We start from the raw sequence: 22,577 nt of genomic DNA on the forward strand, positions 1-22,577 counted from the left end.
GCCAGCGCTGCAATGTCCACACTGTTATTTTTAGTGCACTAGCTCTAGCTGAGCTACCACAAGTCTGTCTACCCGGGCTGTGAATCACACCTCCCACCTGCCGTGTAGACATCACCATGAGTAAAGGCAACTCCTTGGACTAACACAATAGTGAGTTTATAAAAAGTAGTACCAAATCACATATTTTTAGATGGACTTACTAGCCTGCTGGTTTCCCTTCCCCTCTGAATCAGAACACATCTGGCCATAGAGTGCTATCTGGGTTAGTTGTCTCTCTACTTGTATTTAAAGCCAAGTGACCTAATAGATCTTTTCCATCTCTAACTTTTATGATGTTGAGTTTTAGACTTATTTGCATCTTGATCCCTTTGTACAAGAAATGGGATCTCTGAACCTCTGTGTAATAGCATAAAATAATCAAAGCCCACAGAATGTGCTAGCGTTAACATCTATTACTGTGCCAAGCACTGTGCCAATGGTCAGTTTACCCAGTATGAAAAAACACATTGCACTTATAAATTATTTTTCATTAATTATCAATAAAAGTAGATATGGATGTTTTATATCACAAGAAGCAAAACAGAAATTTTACAAAAGTTACTTATTTATACAGTATACCAGCAGGGGCCTTTTACAAGCACACACCCATTTTGATACAGGTAATATCGACCATCTAATATTATGATAGGTGAGCAGACCTCTGGCATTTCCAAAGTATTAAATTATAAAAATCCACCTGGAAAAAAAACAACAATTAGAAACATTTCAAACCTGATTGTATCATCAGTCAGGCTGATGCTTGTATCATCAGTCAGGGTGAGAGATTACTGATTCAAATCCTATCTAGTATTTTAGGCTTAGTTTGCAGTTTTGTTTATTTGCTAGATAATCTGCTTTGATCTGTTTGCTATCACATATAATCACTTAAAATCTATCTTTCTGTAGTTGTTAATCTTGTTTTATGCCTTATCTTAACCAGTGTATTTTGAGTGAAGTGTCTGGGATTGTTAACTTGGTTAACACAAGCTTGCTGTGCATATCTTTCTCAGAGAGGGGAAGGTGAACTATATTAATGATCTTACATTGTCCAGATTCCTGTGCAGTGTAAGACAGTATAATTCTGGGTTTATACTACAGCAGGGGGTGCAAACCTGGGGAGCTAGGAAATTGGCTGGCTGTCTTTGAGTGGCTTAGGTAAAGCACTCAGGTAGCTCAGTTGGGGGTATGGCGCCACCTGTTGTCATGTTGGTTTTTTGCCAGAAGCTGGGAATGGGCAACAGAGGATGGATCACTTGATGATTTCCTATCAGAGGGGTAGCCATGTTAGTCTGGGTCTGTAAAAAGCAACAAAGAGTCCTGTGGCACCTTACAGACTAACAGACGTATTGGAGCATAAGCTTTCGTGGGTGAATACTCACTTCATCAGACACATGTGGTGGAAATTTCCAGAGGCAGGTATAAATATGCAGGCTAGAATCAGTCTGGAGATAACTAGGTCAGTTCAATCAGGGAGGATGAGGCCCTCTTCTAGCAGCTGAGGTGTGAAAACCAAAGGAGGAGAAACTGCTTTTGTAGTTGGCTAGCCATTCACAGTCTTTGTTTAACCCTGAGCTGATGGTGTCAAATTTGCAAATGAACTGAAGTTCAGCAGTTTCTCTCTGGAGTCTGGTCCTGAAGTTTTTTTGCTGCAGGATGGCTACCTTTAAATCTGCTATTGTGTGTCCAGGGAGGCTGAAGTGTTTTCCTACAGGGTTTTTGTATATTGCCATTCCTAATATCTGACTTGTGTCCATTAATCCTCTTACGTAGGGATTGTCCAGTTTGGCCAAGGTACATAGCAGAGGGGCATTGCTGGCACATAATGGCATATATTACATTGGTGGATGTGCAGGTGAATGAACCGGTGATGTTGTGGCTGATCTGGTTAGGTCCTGTGATGGTGTCACTAGTGTAAATATGCGGGCAGAGTTGACATCAAGGTTTGTTGCATGGATTGGTTCCTGAGTTAGAGTTACTATGGTGTGGCGTGTGGTTGTTGGTGAGAATATGCTTAAGGTTGGCGGGTTGTCTATGGATGAGGACTGGCCTGCCTCCCAAGGCCTGTGAAAGCGAGGGTCGTTGTCCAGGATGGGTTGTAGATCACTGATGATGCGTTGGAGAGGTTTTAGCTGAGGACTGTAGGGTGATGGCCAGTGGAGTTCTGTTGGTTTCTTTCTTGGGCTTGTCTTGCAGCAGGAGGCTTCTGGGCACATGTTTGGCTCTGTTGATTTGTTTCCTTATTTCCTCATGTGGGTATTGTAGTTTTGAGAATGCTTGGTGAAGATCTTGTAGGTGTTGGTCTCTGTCTGAGGAGTTGGGGCATATGTGGTTATACCTCAGCGCTTGGCTGTAGACGATGGATCATGTGGTGCGTCCAGGATGGAAGCTGGAGGCATGAAGGTAGGCATAGCGGTCGGTGGGTTTTCGGTATAGGGTGTTTGATGAGTACCTGTTCTGTTCATTCCCTCTGGGGCACCTGGCATTGGCCAGTCGGAAGACAGGATACTTGGCTAGATGGACCTTTTGGTCTGACCCAGTATGGCCGTTCTTATGTTCTTATGATAAAAGGGCGTGGTGAGGCTGGATCAATCTCCAGTAGTGTGAGAAAAGGGCCAGCCCAGCTGGAGGGTTAGAGCCCACAGTGGTTCCCCCAGCTCCCAGACTGCATCCTGGGGGTTACAATCCATCACAATACATTTTAGAATTGATGTAGGGATTTTGATTTTGGGGATGGAGGAAGTGGAAGCGAGCGTGGCTCCATTATGCTGTGAGGAGATTATTACATGGACTGACATAATTCCACAGCCACAAAAATCATAGACCAAAGGCGACCCAGAATATGGGTCATTCCTCCCATCAGCCAGAATAATAATGTGATCACAAAGCAATTTCAAAGAATTCATTCTAACTCTGCAGCTGTCTCTACCATGGTACAAGACACTAAACACCTCAGTCCATGCCTCAGAGCAAAGTTCTGTCCCCTGCCCCCTCCATTCTCTCTCTCACTCTAATTTTCAGTATAATGTTAGGAAATACCAACTTTTCTACCATGGTTTGCTGTGTGTGAATGTAGGAGCTTTTGAGATAGCATTTGGAAGTACAGTGGGTATGTGCTTGGGGCTCTTTGATAGCATAGAATGCCAGGTGCAGAAGGCAGCTTGAAAGAAGGCAAAACAAGTATGTGAGAAGGGAGAGGTGATGTGGAATAAATGCCAGTGGAAAACAGCAAAGGGCATGTAATGACAGCAGAGGATCAGTGTGTGGGGAACACCAGAAATGTCCCAAAACATCACACTGTACATGTCTGTTTCCATGGCTTTAAAGTTAATTATTAACTCTACAAACAGGAATAAACTTTCATTTTCTTTAAATTGGCCTTACCTTGAAGCATCTCCATTTATTATTATGAGAGGAGAAAGAGATCGGCAGTGGAGAAAATGAACTACTCTATCTAAACAGTTGTTTTAAACAGAGGAGTAAACTATCTTGTTCTCCCTACCTCTAAATCCTCAACTTCCTGCTCTCGCGCTCTCTCTCTCTCTGCCTCTTGCCTCCCCCCCCCCACACACACACACAATCTGCCACTTCTGAGCTACTGGCCTGCTCCCGGCATGGAGTGACTCTTCACTCCATGTCAGTTCTTTCCTGGGCTGATTGACCAATGCATCCCATTTCCCACCTAGGTGTCCAGTCTTAGGGGAGTGGTGGCAGTGGTCAGTGACCAGCAGCAAACAACTGAATGGGTCAGGGAGGCAAGCTGGAGAACAAGTGGCAAAGGAAGGAGAAATTCTCAGCAAAGAGGAAGAAGAACCAGTTAAATTTACTCTAGTCCAATCTTAGACCCATCTTCCAGCAGCCTGAACCCTTCCTTCCTCAATATAGTGCCCCCTAGAGGCTAACTGGAAACCAAGGAAGCTGGCCGGCTAAACACTCCCCAAGTGTTGCACTAAGCCAATGTTCTAAGGGTTTAAGTCTACAGAACTAATTCCTTACACAAATACAGTCCTATCAGTTTTAGAAAATGCACCTTCCTCTCCCCTCAGCATTTTTTAAGGTTTTCTAATTTTATGCTGCCTGAAATATCACATTTTTGATCACTTATTTACATCAGGAACAGAAAGATCATCACTATCATATTCTGGCTGCTTATGATGACTTAAGGGATCATTACACCAAGATGTACCCTAGGCTTTGTGGGCAGAAAAGCAGGTGCATGATGCTCAAAGCATCAAGCGACGTCAGCGCAACACTCTTTGAGCATCTTGTGTCAAAACAGTAATTCTTCCTGCTGTCACTCTAAAGGTCAAAAGCCTTCTCACAGTTGAATTTACCGAGCAAGCAAACATGGGCACGCTACTTTATCTTATAGTCTACTGACAAATCTGAATGCCAGAATTAAATTGCTGTTCATGGAAGATTAAAGAGAAAGGCAAAAACAAAACAGAACTTTCTTGGCTTTGTCACTTTGCTCTATATGTAGATCCGATGATCTCAATACAAATTTCATAATGGAATTTAAAAGGAAGCTGCAAGACAGAGTTACAGATTCAAAATACTTTTAAAAAAAGAGAAAGCCAATGTTGTTAGAACCAATATTTCCCCCCAATAAAACAATTTTGAAAATTCAAACTTGTGTGTTGAGCTACCGCCTAACGTGTACTGTATCATTCTCTACACACTCAGTTTTTCATTCTCTGCTTCCTAAAGTACCTCGAGAGTCCTCAATATCACATCAAAATTGAGCTCTGTACTCTAGAGTTAAGCAAGACCAACAGATACAATGTTAAACAAAACTGTACTTGTTGACAATGAGTGCTAAGTTGTGTTCATCATTGCATTATTTACCACCGCTCCTCAAGGTCATATTCTAACATGATGCATTTTCTCAGTGTAGACAACCTCTCCATGTATGCAAGGGCAGGCTGAGTTTGCACCATGAGAGCTAATTTTACTGAACTAAGCACTTTTAGATCCTTGGAATATCACAAAAGTGGATTCTTTTAACACCACCCAATCATGATAAATTTCCCTCTACCCACTAGCATGATATATTTTTTTCATTGAATGTACTCTTTTACATCCTTCATAATCACCGCATGATTTCTGATGGGATGCTGCCCCCTAAACAGGTTTAATTCATTTAAGTAATTCATTTGAATGCATTCTTCTACCATAGTGGCCTCTCTGATTGCATGCGTGCACTAACTGAGTTACTAGCAATAGGATATGCCTTGGTCACTAGAGGTGAGTGCTGCCTGGATCCAGCACCCCAAAATCCCTCCTGCGCCCCAACACCCTTCCCCGAGCTCACTCCCACGCTCAAACTCCCTCCCTCTTAGTTAACTGGAATTTTTGACTTACTGGCACTCCCCATTCCCCCGACATGCCGGATAACAAAGCTTTTACTGTATATCCAAGAGGATTCTGATATAATTGAAAAATACATTCAAATAAAAAGATTTGAGTAAGTCTTACTGTGATAAGGTATTTCTAGCTAAAATTCTTCAGAAATAAGTATTATTCAGATGCCTTTTGTAACTGAAAATAAAAATCTTGTGCAACAATAAGTCATTGACCTTGCTGAAGCATAACGACCTATGTTTATACAGCACCTTTCAGCAAAAGTTTCAAAAACACTTTACAAACTATACATGGAGATTATTTTTCCCACCAGCGAAACGTATTACAACACTGCACGACAACTTCAGAGAAAATGAAGAATACTTTATCCACTTCAGAAGAGAAGGCTTTTTTACATCGGCGATTATATACACTTATCACTTAGTGGTTTACGTTATCAAAACACTATACAAACTGGACTACTTCATCTTCAACCTTGCTAAGTATTACTCCCCCTTTGCAAGTGGAGACAGTGAGGTAAAGAGTTTAAGTGACTTGCCCAACGTCACAGTGCAAGCCACTTGCAGAAGCAGGATTACAACTCATACGTTTTTAAGGCCTGCAGGAACCATTATATCATCTAGTCAGGAACCCCCAACTCTGAGTTCACTGAACTATACTATCCTAATTATAGTTACCAAGACTGGAACTTTGTTCAAACACTAAAGAAAACAGGTTCTCTGGCTAAAAGTAAGATACAAGTGGTCAGGTTCTTCATTCCAAAGATGGACCTTGACAACAAAACTACATAAGATGTGTTTTGAAAAACCATTGATCAGAACTGTAATAAATTAAATCCATGCTAACGACTGTGAATGCTCAGTAAGCAACTAAGCTTATCTTGTTAAATGATTATTCAATATACCCAACAGCGGAGTGCGTGCCATGTCGCCTGTATGCCGCCTTCCAAGCTCTTCTGTCTGAGTCAACAAGCCTTCCTCCAGAGTAGGGAACTCTGTCAAGTCATTTCCACCACCAGTCAGGCCCAGCCTCATCCCTGATGTTGCCGCTAGATGGCTGACATCCATTTCTGCTGGAAGTTGATACCATGACTCCATTCCCTAAAACAATGTGGAAGAAAAACTCTTTAATTTTTAATTAGTCTTACTTTTGTTTCCAAAATCAAAAGTTTAATAATAAGCTATTTGTATTATTGTAAGCAGAGTCAGAATGAGCTCTACCCTAACATCTGGAGATGAGCTGTGGAAAAGGACCTCAGGGGCTGATCTCATTTGCCTGGGCACACCCACCCTGCCTAGCATGATGGGACTGCTTGCCCAAAAGGTCACTTTGGCTGCTGTGGGATCCCCAGTCTCTTTGTTACCGGGGCAGGAATAATAAAGTGTTGTTATCCTGGTTATGTGAATCAAGGACAATAGAACTGTGCTTGGCATTTTATGACAGAGGGACTCGCCCTCAACTAAGTAGCACTCGCAAGGCAAGGGACATGGGTTCCAAAGCCCAGTGAATTGAGAGAGGCTGGGGATCCTACAGCAGCCAAAGTGACCATTTGGGCAAGAAGGCCCATCCTGCTAGGTAGGGTGAGTGTGCCCAGGCAAATGAGATCAGCCCCTGAAGTCCTTTTCCACAGCTCACCATCAGATGTCAGGGTAGAGCTCATTCTGACTCTGCTTACGTTATTATTGCATTAAAATGTATTTTATAGTATAAACAGACTGTTCTTCTATTTAAATGTCTTGAATATATTCCTATCTACTCAAGTATAAATAAAGACCCCCAACCAAAGTAAGACAGTAAATCCAAATATGGTAAGCAGAAGCATGCAATATCACTGGTGCATTAAAAACAGACTTCACTTGGATATAAACTTTGAATGTGATTCAACAGCATTACACAAATATGGCCCTTGTACCAGTCAACGCTGGTCAAGTCCCTTTCAGGATGATTCTTTAATACAAGGAAAACTCTTTTGGGATGTCACATTTTCAAAAGGATCTCCCAACTGCACAATCAAGGATTACAAGGTGAATGTCCTACCCTTCAAGTGTGGGTAAGAGAAGGCACCAAAAGTCTTTGACAAAAAGTCACCAACAATGTATATTCATAATTACTAAAGCATGCAATGAGCATTGTACTTGGCAGAAGACAGACCCTCCATAGGGCTAAGACAGAAGGCAACATGAATTGCAGAGGCAGGAAAGGGGTTAAGGCAGGCCTTCAACTAATGTTCCCTCTAATTTTATGTGCACCAATAAGGAGTTGATGTGTGGCAGGGGTGGGGTCGAGAGGTTTGGAGTGTGGGAGGGGGCTCACGGCTGAGGCAGAGGGTTGGGGTGGGTGGGAGGTGAGGGCTCTGGCTTGGAGTGCAAGCTCTGGGGTGGGGCTGGGGATGAGGGGTTTGGGGTGTCGGAGGGGGCTCAGAGCTGGGCAGAGGGTTGGGATGGGAAGGAGGAGGGCTCCAGCTGGGGCTGAGGGGCTCTGGGGCGAGGCCAGAGATGAGGGGTTTGGGGTGCAGGCTGCCCTGGGGCTGCAGCGGGGAAAGAGGACTCCCCCCAGCCATCTCTTGCTGCAGCAGCCCAGGGCCAGGGGAAGAGGCACCTCCCCCCAACTGCAGCAGCTCCGGGGCCAAGGGAAGAGGCACCTCTCTCTCTCTGCCTGCATGGCCCTTTATAGCCTGCTCCTTGGCCACACAGCTTACAGGGAACTTAGCCTTCAACCCCTTATTGCCGGGTCCACTGTTTAAGAAAAGTGAGAGGAGCAAAATATTGAGTGTGCACAGGGAACCTGAGGATACAAAGGGGAGAGGAACAAGAAGTTTTCTTAAGTTTTCCATCTGGATAAAAGCCTCCAATCCTCTCCAATGTCCAACATCTCCATATTCCACTAAGGTACAACTCCCTCCACCAACATACCTCCTACAGATTTGCAAACATTTAGAGGACAGCACCCTGCTTTGATGGGCCACATATTACCTGACCAAGCAAAGGCCCCCTCCAGCAAATCTTGTATACCAACCCAATTTAAATAACATTGGCACTTTTTATTTTAAGAGTTCAGGGAATTTTGTAAACCAAAAACTTTTGCCAAAAAAAAGTTTAAGGTTGAAAATGTGTTTCAAAGGAGCCCAGCTAACTCTTCCCTCAAAATATACTTTCTACACAAAAATACTTTTTTTAAAAGTTACAAAATCTGCAAATGAACAGTTGAAGTATCCAGTCATTTCCCCCATTACCACAAGTCTCTCATCACTCAATATCACCCACCCAAGCTGAACTCTGCCTCCAAATAAAATTTGAAAAAAAATATATGCAAAAGGTCAAAATAAATTACTAGGGGATTATAAATCTTTGTTCTTATTCAAGAGATCAATTTCTAATCATATGTTATTGACCCTTGCATATAGTTTTGGATATATTTTATTGGAAAGCAATGTTAAGTTTGCAGTGTAAATCAGGTAGGACGGCAGTAAGTGATGGAAGATTATATGGCCTTGGGGAACTATCTGGATTCCTTCTTGTTAGAAGCTAGTTAAAGTTCCCATGTGATTGAAAGCATCCCTGTATTCACATCCTACAGACTACTGTAATCATCTTTGTACAAAATATGCCTTGTGAGGTATCATTTCAAAACCAATAACTCGCTGGTCAATAATATGATTAAATGTATATAGCAACGTTATATATAAAGTTATTCAATCCCCCTGTATGATGTTATTAGCACATGTTCAAAACCACACAGCCCTGCACAGCTACAACTACACTACATAGCCAAAGGTTGTTAATCAGATCTGTATTAAACAAAATACTGTGTATTTACCTCAATTTACATATAAGTAGCAAACAGGGCCAGTAAGACAGCAGGGGAAGCAGAGCAGATCAAATTTGCATTTTAGCAAACACAAGTGGGGAGAAAGAGCATGGTGCCCCCTTAATCACCAGACTCCATGTTGCCTTCCTCACTGTTTGAATGAACTTTGCTTTGAGAGGTCATCTTCAGAAGAATCCACTTCAAAGATTCACTAGACTACAAAAGAAAGGGGCATAATACACTGACCTCTCTCTCTCTCTCTTTCACCCATGAAGACAAAGGCACCAGCACCTTTGAGCCTCTGGGTGCTATCCTAACCAAGGAAAGGGTCAGTCACCATCTTGCTGGAAGACTGTGGGTGAGAAGGGCCATCTTAACAAAGCCTTGGACCAAATCTTCCTAGATGCGTGTTTTCCCTTTCATTTGCTTGTAGCCAGGGCCGGCTCCAGGCACCAGCATTCCAAGCTGGTGCTTGGGGAGGCAATTTTCAAGGGGCGGCAGTCCCTGTTGTTTTGCCCCCAGCAGCGCGCCGAATTGCCGCCACGGAAACGTGCCTGCCGCCCTAAGGGCACACGGACTGCCCCCACAGCCCGAGGGTGGCAATTCGGTGCGCTGCTTGGGGCGGCGAAAACTGTAGAGCCGGTCCTGGGTGGAGATAGTCCCAGACCCGTGTCACACATGGTAGGTGTAGCTGAGAAACACCTTTGGGGGCAGCTCCTCAGATGGTGGGAATGGTCAGAGCTGAAGTCAATGTCAATTCACACCAGCTGAGGATCTGCCGCTGCTTTCCTCTGGTCTTTTTGCAGAGCGATCCGAGCCACAGAGGGGAAGGGGGGGGGGTCCCAAACCCAAGCGCCTTTAAGTGCAGCCCTGCTAGCAAAGGAGCATCCAGTAACTCGTGCGGATTATTGTCTAGCTGCGGTAAAACAACAAACAGAAAACCATCCCCAGCAGTAAGTGTAATTCACAGCTGCTTGGATGCAAACCCTGCTAGTGTTGGGGAAGAGAGAGAGAGAGATTCAGGAGCTGAACTGTCCGGGTGAGGTTTTTTCATGGCTCTGGGACAGACTGAGTGGCACCCCCAGACCGTGTTGTCCTAATTCCCCACCCACCCACACTTCCCTTTTGATCTGTAGGATATTTCCTGACCCTAGACATGTGAGGCATTCGCTACAGGAGCAGGTCACTGGAAGGAGGGTGGTGATGGGAAAGCAGGGACTGGGGGGTCAGGGGACATTCCTTCCAATTAAGGTGAAAGGGAAAGACACCAGGAGCCTTTTACCAAAAGGAGGGAGAAGCAAGGAAAGAAACATTGGTGGTTTTTAGACTTTAAGGGCTTGGCTACACTTGCAAGTTGCAGCGCTGGTAGAGGCTTTCCAGCGCTGTAATTACACCCTGTCCACACTTGCAGGGCACAACCAGCGCTGCAACTCCCTGGCTGCAGCGCTGGCCGTACACCCAGGTCTGCTTGGGGTATAAGGGTTGCAGCGCTGGTTCTGCAGCGCTGGTCATCAAGTGTGGACACTCACCAGCGCTGTTATTGGCCTCCAGGGTATAAGGAGTATCCCAAAATGCTTTTAACTAAATTATTCCCTTTGTTTTGTTATGCAGCCTCTCTTTGTTTTGTTGTCAATTCGGAGCTCCGGGCTCCGTGCACCGTACCGGGAGCTGCTTATAGCTCCTGTTTGCTGTCATTAATCTGTAACTACTGTCAACAATGAAATGAGATAACCCCTGCAGGGGTTGAGTGTTTGCTTTGCTTGAGAGAAACGGGGGGGAGGGGGCAGAGGGGAGTATGTTGGATGCAGGTTGTTTGCAGTTAACAGTAAGGGGGTGGGAAAATTTTCTGATTTTGCACAGTGTCGGTTCCAAAAATCCACTCTCTCTCTCTCCCCCCCCGGTCCCTGTCACACTGCCCCACACCCCCCTCTTTTGAAAAGCACGTTGCTGCCACTTGAATGCTGGGATAGCTGCCCATAATTCATCACTCCCAACAGCGCTGCAAATGCTACAAATGTGGCCACACTGCAGCGCTGGTAGCTGTGAGTGTGGCCACACACCAGCGCTGGCCCTGCACAGCTGGATGACCAGCGCTGCAACTACCAGCGCTGCAGATTTGTAAGTGTAGCCATACCCTAAGGAGTGAAACTCTCTGATCTCGCTTCCAGTCTGGGTGGGGCACGCGCTGAAAGAAGAGCAAATGCAAAAGAAATTCTCCTTTAACAAGACAAGTTGCCCCCAATAAACCAAGTGACGAATATAAGCCCCATCTTTCTTTTGAGTCTAAGAGATGCCCTTGGGATGAGGTTACAGAGCCATCAGCAGCCATTGCTGAACAGAGTGGAAAACAACGCAAATCAGGGGCTGTGCAAACATGTGTAAAAGCCACCAAAAAAAAAAAAAGGGGGTGGGGGGAGCAATTTTTTTTTTTTTTTTTTGCTTGAGGCAGCAAAAAAGCTAGAGCCGGCCCTGCTTGTAGCCATTTCTATCTTGATTATACTTGAATTCACTTAAAATCCTATCTTCTTTTGTTAATAAACTTGTTTTATCTTTAATCTCATCAAGCCAGTGCTGTGTTTGAACTGTTTGATAACTCCAGTTAATGTAACAAACTGCTGAATATTTACTCTGTACAAGAGTTACGAATCTTAATATCTGAACTGTCCAGGAGAGGGCTGTACAATGCAGCGCACATTTTTGGGAAAATTCGGGACTGGGAGTGTGTTGAGGTCACCATGCAGGTAGTAAACAGACTGGTGGAAGTCAGATTGTGACTGGTGTGTTGCTGATAAGCTGCTGAGGTCAGAGCTGCAACTATACACAGACACTCAGAGTGCATTGTGAGGCACCCACGGTTATGGGTCACGCGGAGACACAACCCCTCACTGATCTGGACTGCACCCCAGAATATTACACTCCCTAGATGGGCAGTGTAACTTGCCAGGGTGAGAGTGGCAGAAGAAGGAATACATGATCCAAACGAAGCAGCTGAAGCCGTTACCTTTTAATTTCCAGGCTTTCAGATTTTTTGTATTTTTTTAGAAGTGAAAACAACAATAGAAACTTTTCTGGTTGTTAGGTAGACTCCAATGATACACACTTTCAAACTTAACTATTTCTTAACAGGTTTTTTTTGTTCACTGATACTCATTCCAACAAGGTCCTGTTTGTTCCCTACCAGAAGACACTATAGTGCCCAAAAAGTGAAAAGGCACACAGGCACTGTACACCATCAAATCAAAAGTTATTAAGTATGGATTACAGGCCAGTCCCAATGGCATATACTAGCAAACCAGCCCCCACACTCCCAGCATCTGCATCTATGGAATTTAACTAATCCTTTCTACATTAACCCAAACAACAAGATCCTGAAGGTCAGAACACAGCAACTGGGAAGTCTGATGGACATCCTAAATGAGGGAATTCCACCACTGCAAAATTATGCCTCCAAACCACATTGAATCTCTCCACCAAAAAGAACCACCTGGATGATGTCAAATGCCTTAGTATAATAATAATCTTTGAAGTATGTATCTTTAATTCTATAAATTTGTTTTCTTAATGACTGAATTTTAAAACAGCTTTTTTGTATTTTCAAAGGCTTTCAGTTCACTTTTAAGCATAATGCAGCACCTTTTATTTTAAGTATGTTACAGTTCAAGTTATTTCTTAAAGAACTTGCAGTGGGATTATCGAGGAAGCAATTAAACAGACAAAATTTAATTATGAAAAGAGCACTAAGCAGTTTTCAGTGCAGAGAATTAAGTTTATTAGTCATTTGTGATGTACCAAGTAGCACTGCACCGTTAATATGAGCACTTGTAATTTATAACTGCAGAAACATTAAAATAAATGAAGAAATAACGTCTCATTGAACTGTAACAGAATATAAAGAGTTTTATTTAACCTGAATTTAACACATAGTCAGTAAAGGGAATATAATTTCCAGACTCAATTTACTCAGAGTTATTTCTTCTTTTTAAAACACTAATGATATGTCCAGAGGCTGTTTTCTCAAGTTGGGATTTTGCTATACAAAGCAGGACCCTTGACCCAGATTCTGCCAGGCATTATGCTATGCATTTCTGACTGACTCAACAATTCTTTTAAAGAACTGTAATTCTGTATTGTAAGTTTTACAGTAATAAATATTTGGCCCTAATCCCTCAAGGAAAACAACGACTACGTCATTATCTAATTACAACTATTCTCATTCACACATGAACAAACTCTATTGGGCCCAAGTACTGAAAGTAACCCAGTTACACACATTGAACTGAAGCAAACTTTTCTGCTAACATGCAAGTCCGATTATTTGAGACTAGTCTGACAATCTAGTTGCAGCAGAAGACATTGTCACATAAAGAATCCAAATTTGGGGTCCCAACTTACCATAGGAGGGACCACCATGTACTGCTGCTCTTAAGCAACCTGTGGCTGTGAGGATGGATCTGCTAATAGAGGGTCTTTAGGAAGGCAATAAAGGAAGGACACAGAAGAGGGTGCTCAATGACCTCCCATTTGAAAATAAAATAGACATGTAAAGATGAAGACATATCATCACAGGTCCTTCTTGTGCTACCAGGCAGTCAGTCATATCAGTGGTATGAGTTAGAAAAACTGCAGTGAAACCCTGTGAAGAACACTAAATCCAAACCACATGCAAAATGTTTTAACTGGTTTTATCATCATTGTATCGGGGGCATAATCAATAAGTCATGCATCACTTGCAATTACTTTGCATGTCAAGTTTCATTCTGAAGTCTCGGTGCCCACATTGCTACATGATAATTGGATGTTTTCAGTGTTGTACTTTTCCATGTTCCCAAGGCTGATTCAAGAGCCATTACCCTGGGCTCAAAGTAATTGCAAGAAAAAATAATTCCATCTCTTTTCACCAGGAGGAGAAAATGGAATGATGGAGTGTGACTGAATGTACCTGTGTCCACACCCATCACAGTGCTGCAATAATCTTTGTACAAAGAATGCCTAGTAAAATACCATCTGAAAACTCATTTGCTGGGCAATATTGTCCTGATAAAACGTGTGTGGCAACACTGCGAAGTTATAAGATTCCACTATATCATGATCTTAACACGTTCCAAACTTAAGTTGGCAACCAGGTCAGTCTCAAACACAGGAATGTATGCTCTGCTTAATTTGCATTTAAGCAGTAGAGAGAGTCATCAAGCAGGAAGGGAAACAAAAAAAGCTCCAACAGGTGAGGAAAAGCAGGAGAGAACATTCTTTCCCGTAGACTCTGTCTCCTGAATCGCAGTTGGAAATGTTTTCCAAGGGACAGGGATTGGGGGGGGGAGGGGCACGGGGTTGGACACTATAAAAAGGGGGGCCAACATCCTAAGGCACCTCCTCCCTCTCTGCCGATTGATTCACTGCACCAGAAGGAACAAAGGAAGTAGTCATTGAACTGGGGAAGACATCTGGTCAGACTGGTGAGAGTATGTAGTGAGAAAACTTTGCTTTGAATTTTACTGCTTGTTAAAACGCATCTAGTGCCTAACTTATCTTTATTTTTCTTGTAACCAATTCTGACTTTTATGCCTTATTACTTGTATTCACTTAAAATCTTATTATAGTTCATAAAGTTGGTTTACTGTTTTATCTAACCGAGTGTGTTTGAATGGAAGTGTCTGGGAAACTCAATTTGGGGTAACAAAGTGTGCATACTATTTCTATTAAAGAAATATGGACTTTATGTGAATTTGTATTGTCCAGAAGAGGGCTGGGCAATACAACACATACATTGCTGGGGGGAAATCTAGGACTGGGGGTGTGTTCAGGTCACCCCATAATATAACCAAAGCTGATAAGAACCAAGGTGTGGCTGGCTGGCTACAGCACACACTATGACATAGCTGGGAGTGACTTGCATGCTGGAGGCTGTTTGTGAGTAATCCAGACTGGAGGCTACAGCAGCAAAGCCATGTAAAGGGCTCCCCAGTTTAGAAGGCAGGGGAGACACAGCTACTCATTCGTCTGGATTGTACACAGGGTATGTCACAGAGAGTCAACAAAAAACCTCCCCCACCTGAATCCCACTACGGCTTTGCTAAGGAAACATACTACAGTAAAAGCTGTTTTATCTGGAATGTTGGGGAAATGGGGGGGGGAGGGGTGCCAGTAAGTGAAAAATGCTGGTTAATTTAAGAGGGAGGGAGTTTGGGTGCGGGAGAAGGTACGGGGCTGGGGGTTCTGACGCAGGCTCTTGAAGGGAGTTTGGGTGTGAGGAGGGGGCTCAGGCAGGAGGTTGGGGTGCAGGGAGGGGTGCAGGGTGCTGGAGAAGTGCCAGATAAAACAGCTTTTATTGTAATATGCTGCATGAAACAAACAGCTAACTCTGTAATAAAAAAAATTCCACATGATCTCTCATTTGTGCAAGTCGGTCATCACCTGACCTATCTGAAACTCCAAAGCCACTTTTGACATCTGTAGGATCATGACTGATATATGCACAGATCAGCTCAGTAGGAAAAAATATTTTTGATGGCTATCTATATCATACCTCTAATGGCGAACTTTAGAAAAAAATTATTGCTTTTGCAAAATGAGTGTTTTATTTTTAAATTTAAAATAGGGACTTGACAGAGATATTTAAGACACTGCTGTGTTTTAATGTAATACTCCCCAGACCATCTCTAATAGAAGCATTAGGTTAATCTATTGAGTAATTTATTTTAATAAAGTAAAATTACAGATTTGCCTTATGAATCAAAAGTCCCTGATAAAAATTCAGAGTTTTTTTGGTGTTATTCCTTTCTTTCTATTTTTCTTATTATTTACTATAGTTTTATTAACTGTTTTCTACTAGTGCATGTAGTTCTTTGGAAGTCATCATATGGCATTAAAGTGTGTTGCTACATCCACCAGCAAAAGTCTGAACTCACACAAGAAAAGAAGCTGATTCCATTGTGGTAGAACGAGTAAGTCTAACCCTAAAGTAATATTTAGACCAGTGGATGCCCCCCTTTGTGAGAAATAGAAGTTGTAAGTAAGGAAACTAATATTCTCATTATTTGTATTGTGGAACATCTGGAGGCACCAATCAAGATTGTACTAGGAACTCAACAAACACTTAAAAACCATTGTGCTTGACGTACAAACTAATTTAAGACAACTAAAAATCAACCATTTTCTCATCAGAAAACCTCCAAAAGCCAAAACTGGGTCTCTATCCTGCAAATATTTATGCATGTGCTACATTTTACACAATGAAAAGGACCATGTTTCAATGGGACCACTAACATTATGTGAAATTAAGAACATGCATAAATGTTTGCAGAATCACAGCCTTTGGCTGTATTCCCAAAATGTATCAATTGCATTACAAATCTCTCACCTCAATACACTGAATTTCAGGTAAGTGAACTCCTTGTCTGATTCTATTTGGATAAACAAGGATCTACTAAAGGTATATTTGAAATACCTGATTAGCGGCAGACCTCTGTCGGATTGCTTCTCCCAAGGAGATCCCACTGGCAGTTGAAATCTGGGTCCCACTGCTGCTTTGGCTTAACAACTCCTCCTTCCATCCAGGACGTGGTGGTGTTGTAGCAATAGGCTAAAATCATTTTTTAAAAGAAGGAAGTAAAAATTGATTTTCATGATCCTCCAAGGTACAGAGCCATTTAAGTTTTAATGTACTATGCAATATCAGTAAAAGCAGATAGTTGCTGGCCCAAATTAATGAGATAAGAATCACATGCTGTAGCTGGAGGTGAAAAGGGGGAAGTTAATTTGTGCATAACACTTCTAATTTTACATGCTAAAATAGTAATGAAATATCATGTTCTCTGCATAAGATGATCACTTGCATGAGTCAGGAGTTTCTTTTTCCCCATTCATGCAGCATTGCGCATTCACAGGGAGCACTCCCCTTTCTCAGCAGCATCAGGTACTGGGGCCCTGCCAGAGTCAGGGTAACAGATATGCTGGATGAATTGAATGTTAAGTGTTATTCCTTGGATTTATACCAATGGTGTAACTCAAATTTTAAAAAAATAAAGAAAGGAGCTATATAAATCCATCAAGTGACTGCAGATCAGTTTATATATGTAACTTAAGACCCTGAAAAATGTTTAGGGTATTTCTTGGGGAAAAATAAGTTTGACTTGCGCCTGCAAAAACAGCTGTCACAGGGCTTTTGCCTTGATGAGGCACCAGATGAAGCTATTTTGTGGTTGGAGTGACATTTTTTCTCTATAGTATACAAAGCATAAAGAGGGAATTTGTGCAGTTGTCTAAGCTTCTAGCGAATCCTGGAGCCAGCTTCACAGGCGAGGCAGCCAGTTCCAATCACACCAGCACGGAAGTATAAAATGAAACTTGCAGTGTATTATACAGAGATTCAACTGAAACAAAATTGCTCCCTAAAACAAGAAAAGCACTAGTCCAGAAGAGAAGCATCAAACCCAAGCTGATCCAGACAGAGTGTATTGGGCTGCTCAGGTAGGGTAGGGGGAGTGCTGCTGGAGAGTGTCTGGAGTAGCTGAAGTGCATGTCTGCTGTCTAGGTGTTGCTGGGTTCTTTCTGGGTTAGGGAGTGGCTGAGACATCTTGGAGAGCTAGTGTAGGTTGACAGAAGACATCTGGGAGGGGAGCTAGGGTCTGCCTGGGAAGCAAGATTCTGCCTGAAGGGCAGTTGTTTGGGGTCCAGCTGGGATCTCTTTGAAGGACTGGGGATTGGAAGGAGGCACTCCCAGTGGAGGAGCAGGGCATGTCTCTGGGGGTTTAAGGTCTGGCTGAGGTCTCTCTGGGACTAAGATAAGGGATCTGAGGTTCAGCTGGGAGACAGAAACTTGGGGCTAGTACTGAGACCCCTCATCTACTGTCCTCACCAGACACTGCCAGCAACTCCTTTTGTTGCTGCTGCTGCTTCAATCCATCAGTGTCAGTAACCAGAGAGGAAGCACACATGCATCCAAGGCTGTCCAAAAGCCCTATGCCCCAGTGGTCTCTAGTTTCCAGAATGCACAAATGCAGCTCCTGCCCATTGCTTAGCCCAGCGGTTCTCAAACTTCATTGCACCACGATCCCCTTCTGATAACAAAAACTTATTACACAACCCCAGAAGGGGGAACTGAAGCTTGAGTCCTTGGGAGCCCCACAGCACGGGCAGGCGGGGGCCAAAGCCATAGCTCAAGGGCTTCAGCCCCAAGCAGTGGGCCTGTAAACTGAGCCCCACTGCCTGGGGCTGAAGCCGAAGCCTAAGCCCCACCACCCAGGGCTGAAGCCCTCGGGCTTTGGCCCCAGGCAGTGGGGCTTGGACTTTGGCCCTGGGTGGTAGGGCTCGGGCTTCGGCCCCAGGGCTCAGCAAGTCTAATGCCTACTCTGGCAATCCCATTAAAATGGGGTCCCAATCCACAGCTTGAGAACTGTGTGACAAATATGTGACATTCAGGCTGAGCCAGGGCTTGAGTAATAGGGCTGCCAGATGAGTAACAACTGGTACCCAGGGCTGCAAAGAAACCGCAAAATGCAAAGTGGTCATTTCATGGCTCATCAGTGAAAAAAGAATTCATCCCATCCTCAAGAGTAGGAGAAGAAACTGTCCACCAACAGCACCATGCCACCAAACCCCTGGCACTAGCTGAATGAGTGTGAGCTACCGTGAAAAGATGCAACATAAATGGCTTCTGATGCAGCACACCCTGTAGACTATGTTCCCAAAACAAAAAGGAAATAGCACTGTTTGAATCTGATTCTCTCGCTAGTAGGCTCATTCTCAAAGTAAGAGTTCTGGCTGACCTAAGTCCTGGAAAAGATAATGCAGATGTGTTGCACCGATTCTGAGAGCAGTTCATTTACATTAAATGTCTGTGAAACAGTTCTCAAAAACAATGTTAATTTAGAGCTACTGGTCATATGGACAGGGATGACTTGCGTGTTCTTTTGTGGCTTCAATTTCTCTTTCAATATCTGAAGTGATTGTCTTTGCTTCTGAAGAGATAAGTAAGTCTGCCACATAACATTTCAGCTGAAAGGTAGGGAGGGACAGTGAAGCTCTGTAGTAGCATTTACTAACTTATTCAGGGTCAAGCAAGCCTGACTTTTCTCTGCAACTGACAGCAGGAACAAAAAAAGTCACTTGATATATCAGGGGACAGCAAAGCAGATGCTTCATACTGGTAAGATAAAAACACAAACACAAGCTCTCAATGACCTTGTGGAATCTTACAAAGTACCCTTGTGGAAAAACGTCTAAAGAAAGTCCCAGAAAGATGGGGAAAATTGCAATTCCTACAGAAACTTACACTTTATGTAAACATTTAGGGCCAAATTCACCTCTGGAGTAACTCCAGTAAAGAATTATTCCAGGGATGAAACGGACCTAGTCTCTTAATTAAGATTTATGGGAAATAGGCTGGGGGAGGATGAGGAGGATAAACACCTCCACACTAAGGCAGTCAATTATAACCAAGGAGAAAAAGCTTGTAACTGACTCTGCAGTGGAGTTCACAGCTCTGCTCTGGAGTCATATTCAGATGCTGTTTTTCTCTTCGCCCTGGCTCCTCTGACTGTACCTGCAGAGATGGGCACAACAGCAACTGGACACAACTCTAGAGTGACACCATGAACTCCACTACTGAAGCAGATTTCCCCTCCAACAACCCCCTTTGGTTGTTTTCTGAGGAACAAGAGCTCCAAAAAAACTTGCAGGAATGAGATTCCTGCTTGTGGAAGATGAACGTGTCCCCTATTCACACTTTGGAAGGACATCCCTTCACTGATCCCAATTCCCAATATTCCCCCATTTTCTCTCCTCCATAGTCTGCCACAGCCATTCCCATCTCCTCACTCTGACTTCAGTGATGTAACTCCTCAGCTCCATCAGATACAGGCCTCCTCGGCAGCAGGCAATGATCTTCAAAAAAAGAGAGAACCCATGCTTCACAGCTTCAGCATAACATGGAGCACCCCGATTGAGTGTTAGAAGTACTAACTGAGGGTTCGAGGGAGTGCAGCAATAGGGAATTATGCATGACATCACCATCCTCCTTAACCACCAATCACTGCTCATTCCATATTTCACACCACCACCAGAGTATTTCAAGGAGGTCATCTCTGCCCATCACTCCACCCTCAACCATAAACCTCTTGTAATAATGCCACACTCCCAAGCCATCTTTGGATTGTCAGGTCTATGCTCATTCTCTCCACCTGTGCTTTGCTGTCTAAAGAAGACAGCTGTAGAGCAGGTCTCCTAGCTCCATTCCTCAGGCAGCTTCAGGGAGAAGTCCTCTCTCTCCCACCCAAATACTCCATGACACATGACATGTTGGGACAGGCCAGATAAAGGAGTACCTCTGTCTGAAACTGCCTGCAGAGTGGCACTGCCAGGCCTGCTTACATACAGCTTTTCTAACCTGCTTCACACTTAATTGGCCTTTAATAAAGTTTGTGTGTCAGGGAATATTTAATAATGAAGTAAAGTAGAACCTCAGAGTTACGAACACCAGAGTTATGAACTGACCAGTTAACCACACCCCTCATTTGGAACTAGACGTACGCAATCAGGCAGCAGCAGAGACTGTGTTAAATGTAAACTACTAAAAAAAAATATAAAGGGAAAGTATAAAATACAGTATTGACAAAGTAAGGAAACTATTTCTGTGCTTGTTTCATTTAAATTAAGATCATTAAAAAGCATCATTTTTCTTTAAATAGCAAAGTTTCAAAGCTGTATTAAGTCTATGTTCAGTTGTAAACTTTTGAAAGAACCACCATAACATTTTGTTCAGAGTTACGAACAACATCCATTCAAGGTGTTCATAACTCAGGTTTTACTGAAACAGGGAATACACTGGTAAATGAGTTCAACCAATGAGACACAAAAACTACTACATACGAGATCCTTCCTTGTTGAAGAATTACAATAATTTTTTTAGGGCCACAATATAACTAAAAATCTTCCAGTGAATCATTTTTATAGACATTTCTATAGTCATACACAATCTATTCCTGGTCTTCACTTGGAAAGTTGTACTTGGTTGCATAGATCTGCATGCACTGTGGGGTATTCGCCATTTGCACTCCATATGAATGGCAAAGAATGCGATGGCAATTTCATAGAGGGTCTCTGTACCCCAACATGTGAGATAAGGCATTCAATCTTGGCAGACCCCACTCCAGAATGAAGATTTGTCATCAAAGACAAATACATGAAATTCAATAGTTTAGATTCTATAATTATAAAATAAGAGTTAGTCTAATACAAAGGTTGAGAATTTACCCTAATTGACGCTTAAAATGAAAAAAAAAAACTGAATTTCATGTAATAAATGCAGTAGAACAAAAATCAAGCTTAAAAGGAGACTTAGGTTGGAACTCATTAAATAAACATGTTCTTACCTACGTAACTAATTGCATCTTATATTTATTAGATCTGGAAAAACTTTAAAGTGGAATCTATTTTTCACTTACATTGTTTGTTTACATTTTAATTTCTCTCAAATTTGGCATTCATAACAAGTATTTTCAGTTCATCTAACAAAGAATTTCAAGTTCAAGCACATTTGATGGTTCTGTTTATTTTTAATAAAAATATGTAAGTGCATACACAAGTTATATGATTCTCATGCTCCTGGCAAGCCATCGATTCAGGCATAAAGATGAGGCAACCTTGATGAAAGGCATTCAGGGATCAATAATGGTATAAAGATCCTTTCAACTGTAGATCACACATTCAGATATGCCTCAAACTGCTAAAAAATTAAGTTTGTAGCTATCCAGTGGCTGGCTGCTGGCCTATATGAAATGAGTTTAGGGTCTCAGACTAGTTCCCAATGGACAGAGGTCTGTATCACAAAAGACACCAATACATTAGACTCTCATTACATCGTTGGCCATAGTTTCAACTGACACAATGAAGTCTGAATGGATCATAAAGAGTGAATTTCCCTCTCGCCCTTAATGGTGTTTGCCTCAGGTTAGTGTTGGGACACAATGGCAAACAACATTGGGAAACTTGAGCATCTACACCCCACATTCTGTCTGTGAATAAATGGAAGAGTTCACTCTCCTTGGATGTAAATCACAACCCACTTCACTTTTAAGAATGGCAAATTTAATTTTGGGCTTTAAATGCTCAATGGCCCCTTTAACAAAAGCCAGCTTGCCCAAATGGCTAATTTTAAAGAGAGATGCCACCAGCACCATACACCCACATTTCTTCAGCATCAGTTAAAAAAAAGCCACTTCACGAATTAATTTCAGAAATCTTATCTCCGGAGGCGTAACAACAGAGCCAAAATTTCCAGAGTTTGCCTTCCTCAAGTCTTCCAGGAAATCAGATCACTGAAATATATACATGACGTGGTTGTTCCTTGGTACTGAACAATTGTGGGTGTACAA

At 42.7% G+C, this 22,577-nt stretch overlaps 1 protein-coding gene across 1 annotated transcript in view; it reads right to left on the bottom strand.

Annotated features, from left to right (window-relative positions):
- Window positions 1-22,577, bottom strand: part of ALMS1 (ALMS1 centrosome and basal body associated protein) — a 144,417-nt gene that overhangs the window by 97,323 nt on the left and 24,517 nt on the right. Inside the window, exons 2-3 of the mRNA XM_045019073.1 lie at window positions 16,652-16,786; window positions 6,305-6,500 (exon numbers count right to left, since the gene is read on the bottom strand). Coding sequence (XP_044875008.1) covers window positions 6,305-6,500; window positions 16,652-16,786 — 331 coding nt within the window. The remainder of the gene's footprint in view (window positions 1-6,304; window positions 6,501-16,651; window positions 16,787-22,577) is intronic.

This window comes from Mauremys mutica, chromosome 5, assembly GCF_020497125.1.
Source record: "Mauremys mutica isolate MM-2020 ecotype Southern chromosome 5, ASM2049712v1, whole genome shotgun sequence".
NCBI lineage: Eukaryota > Metazoa > Chordata > Testudines > Geoemydidae > Mauremys > Mauremys mutica.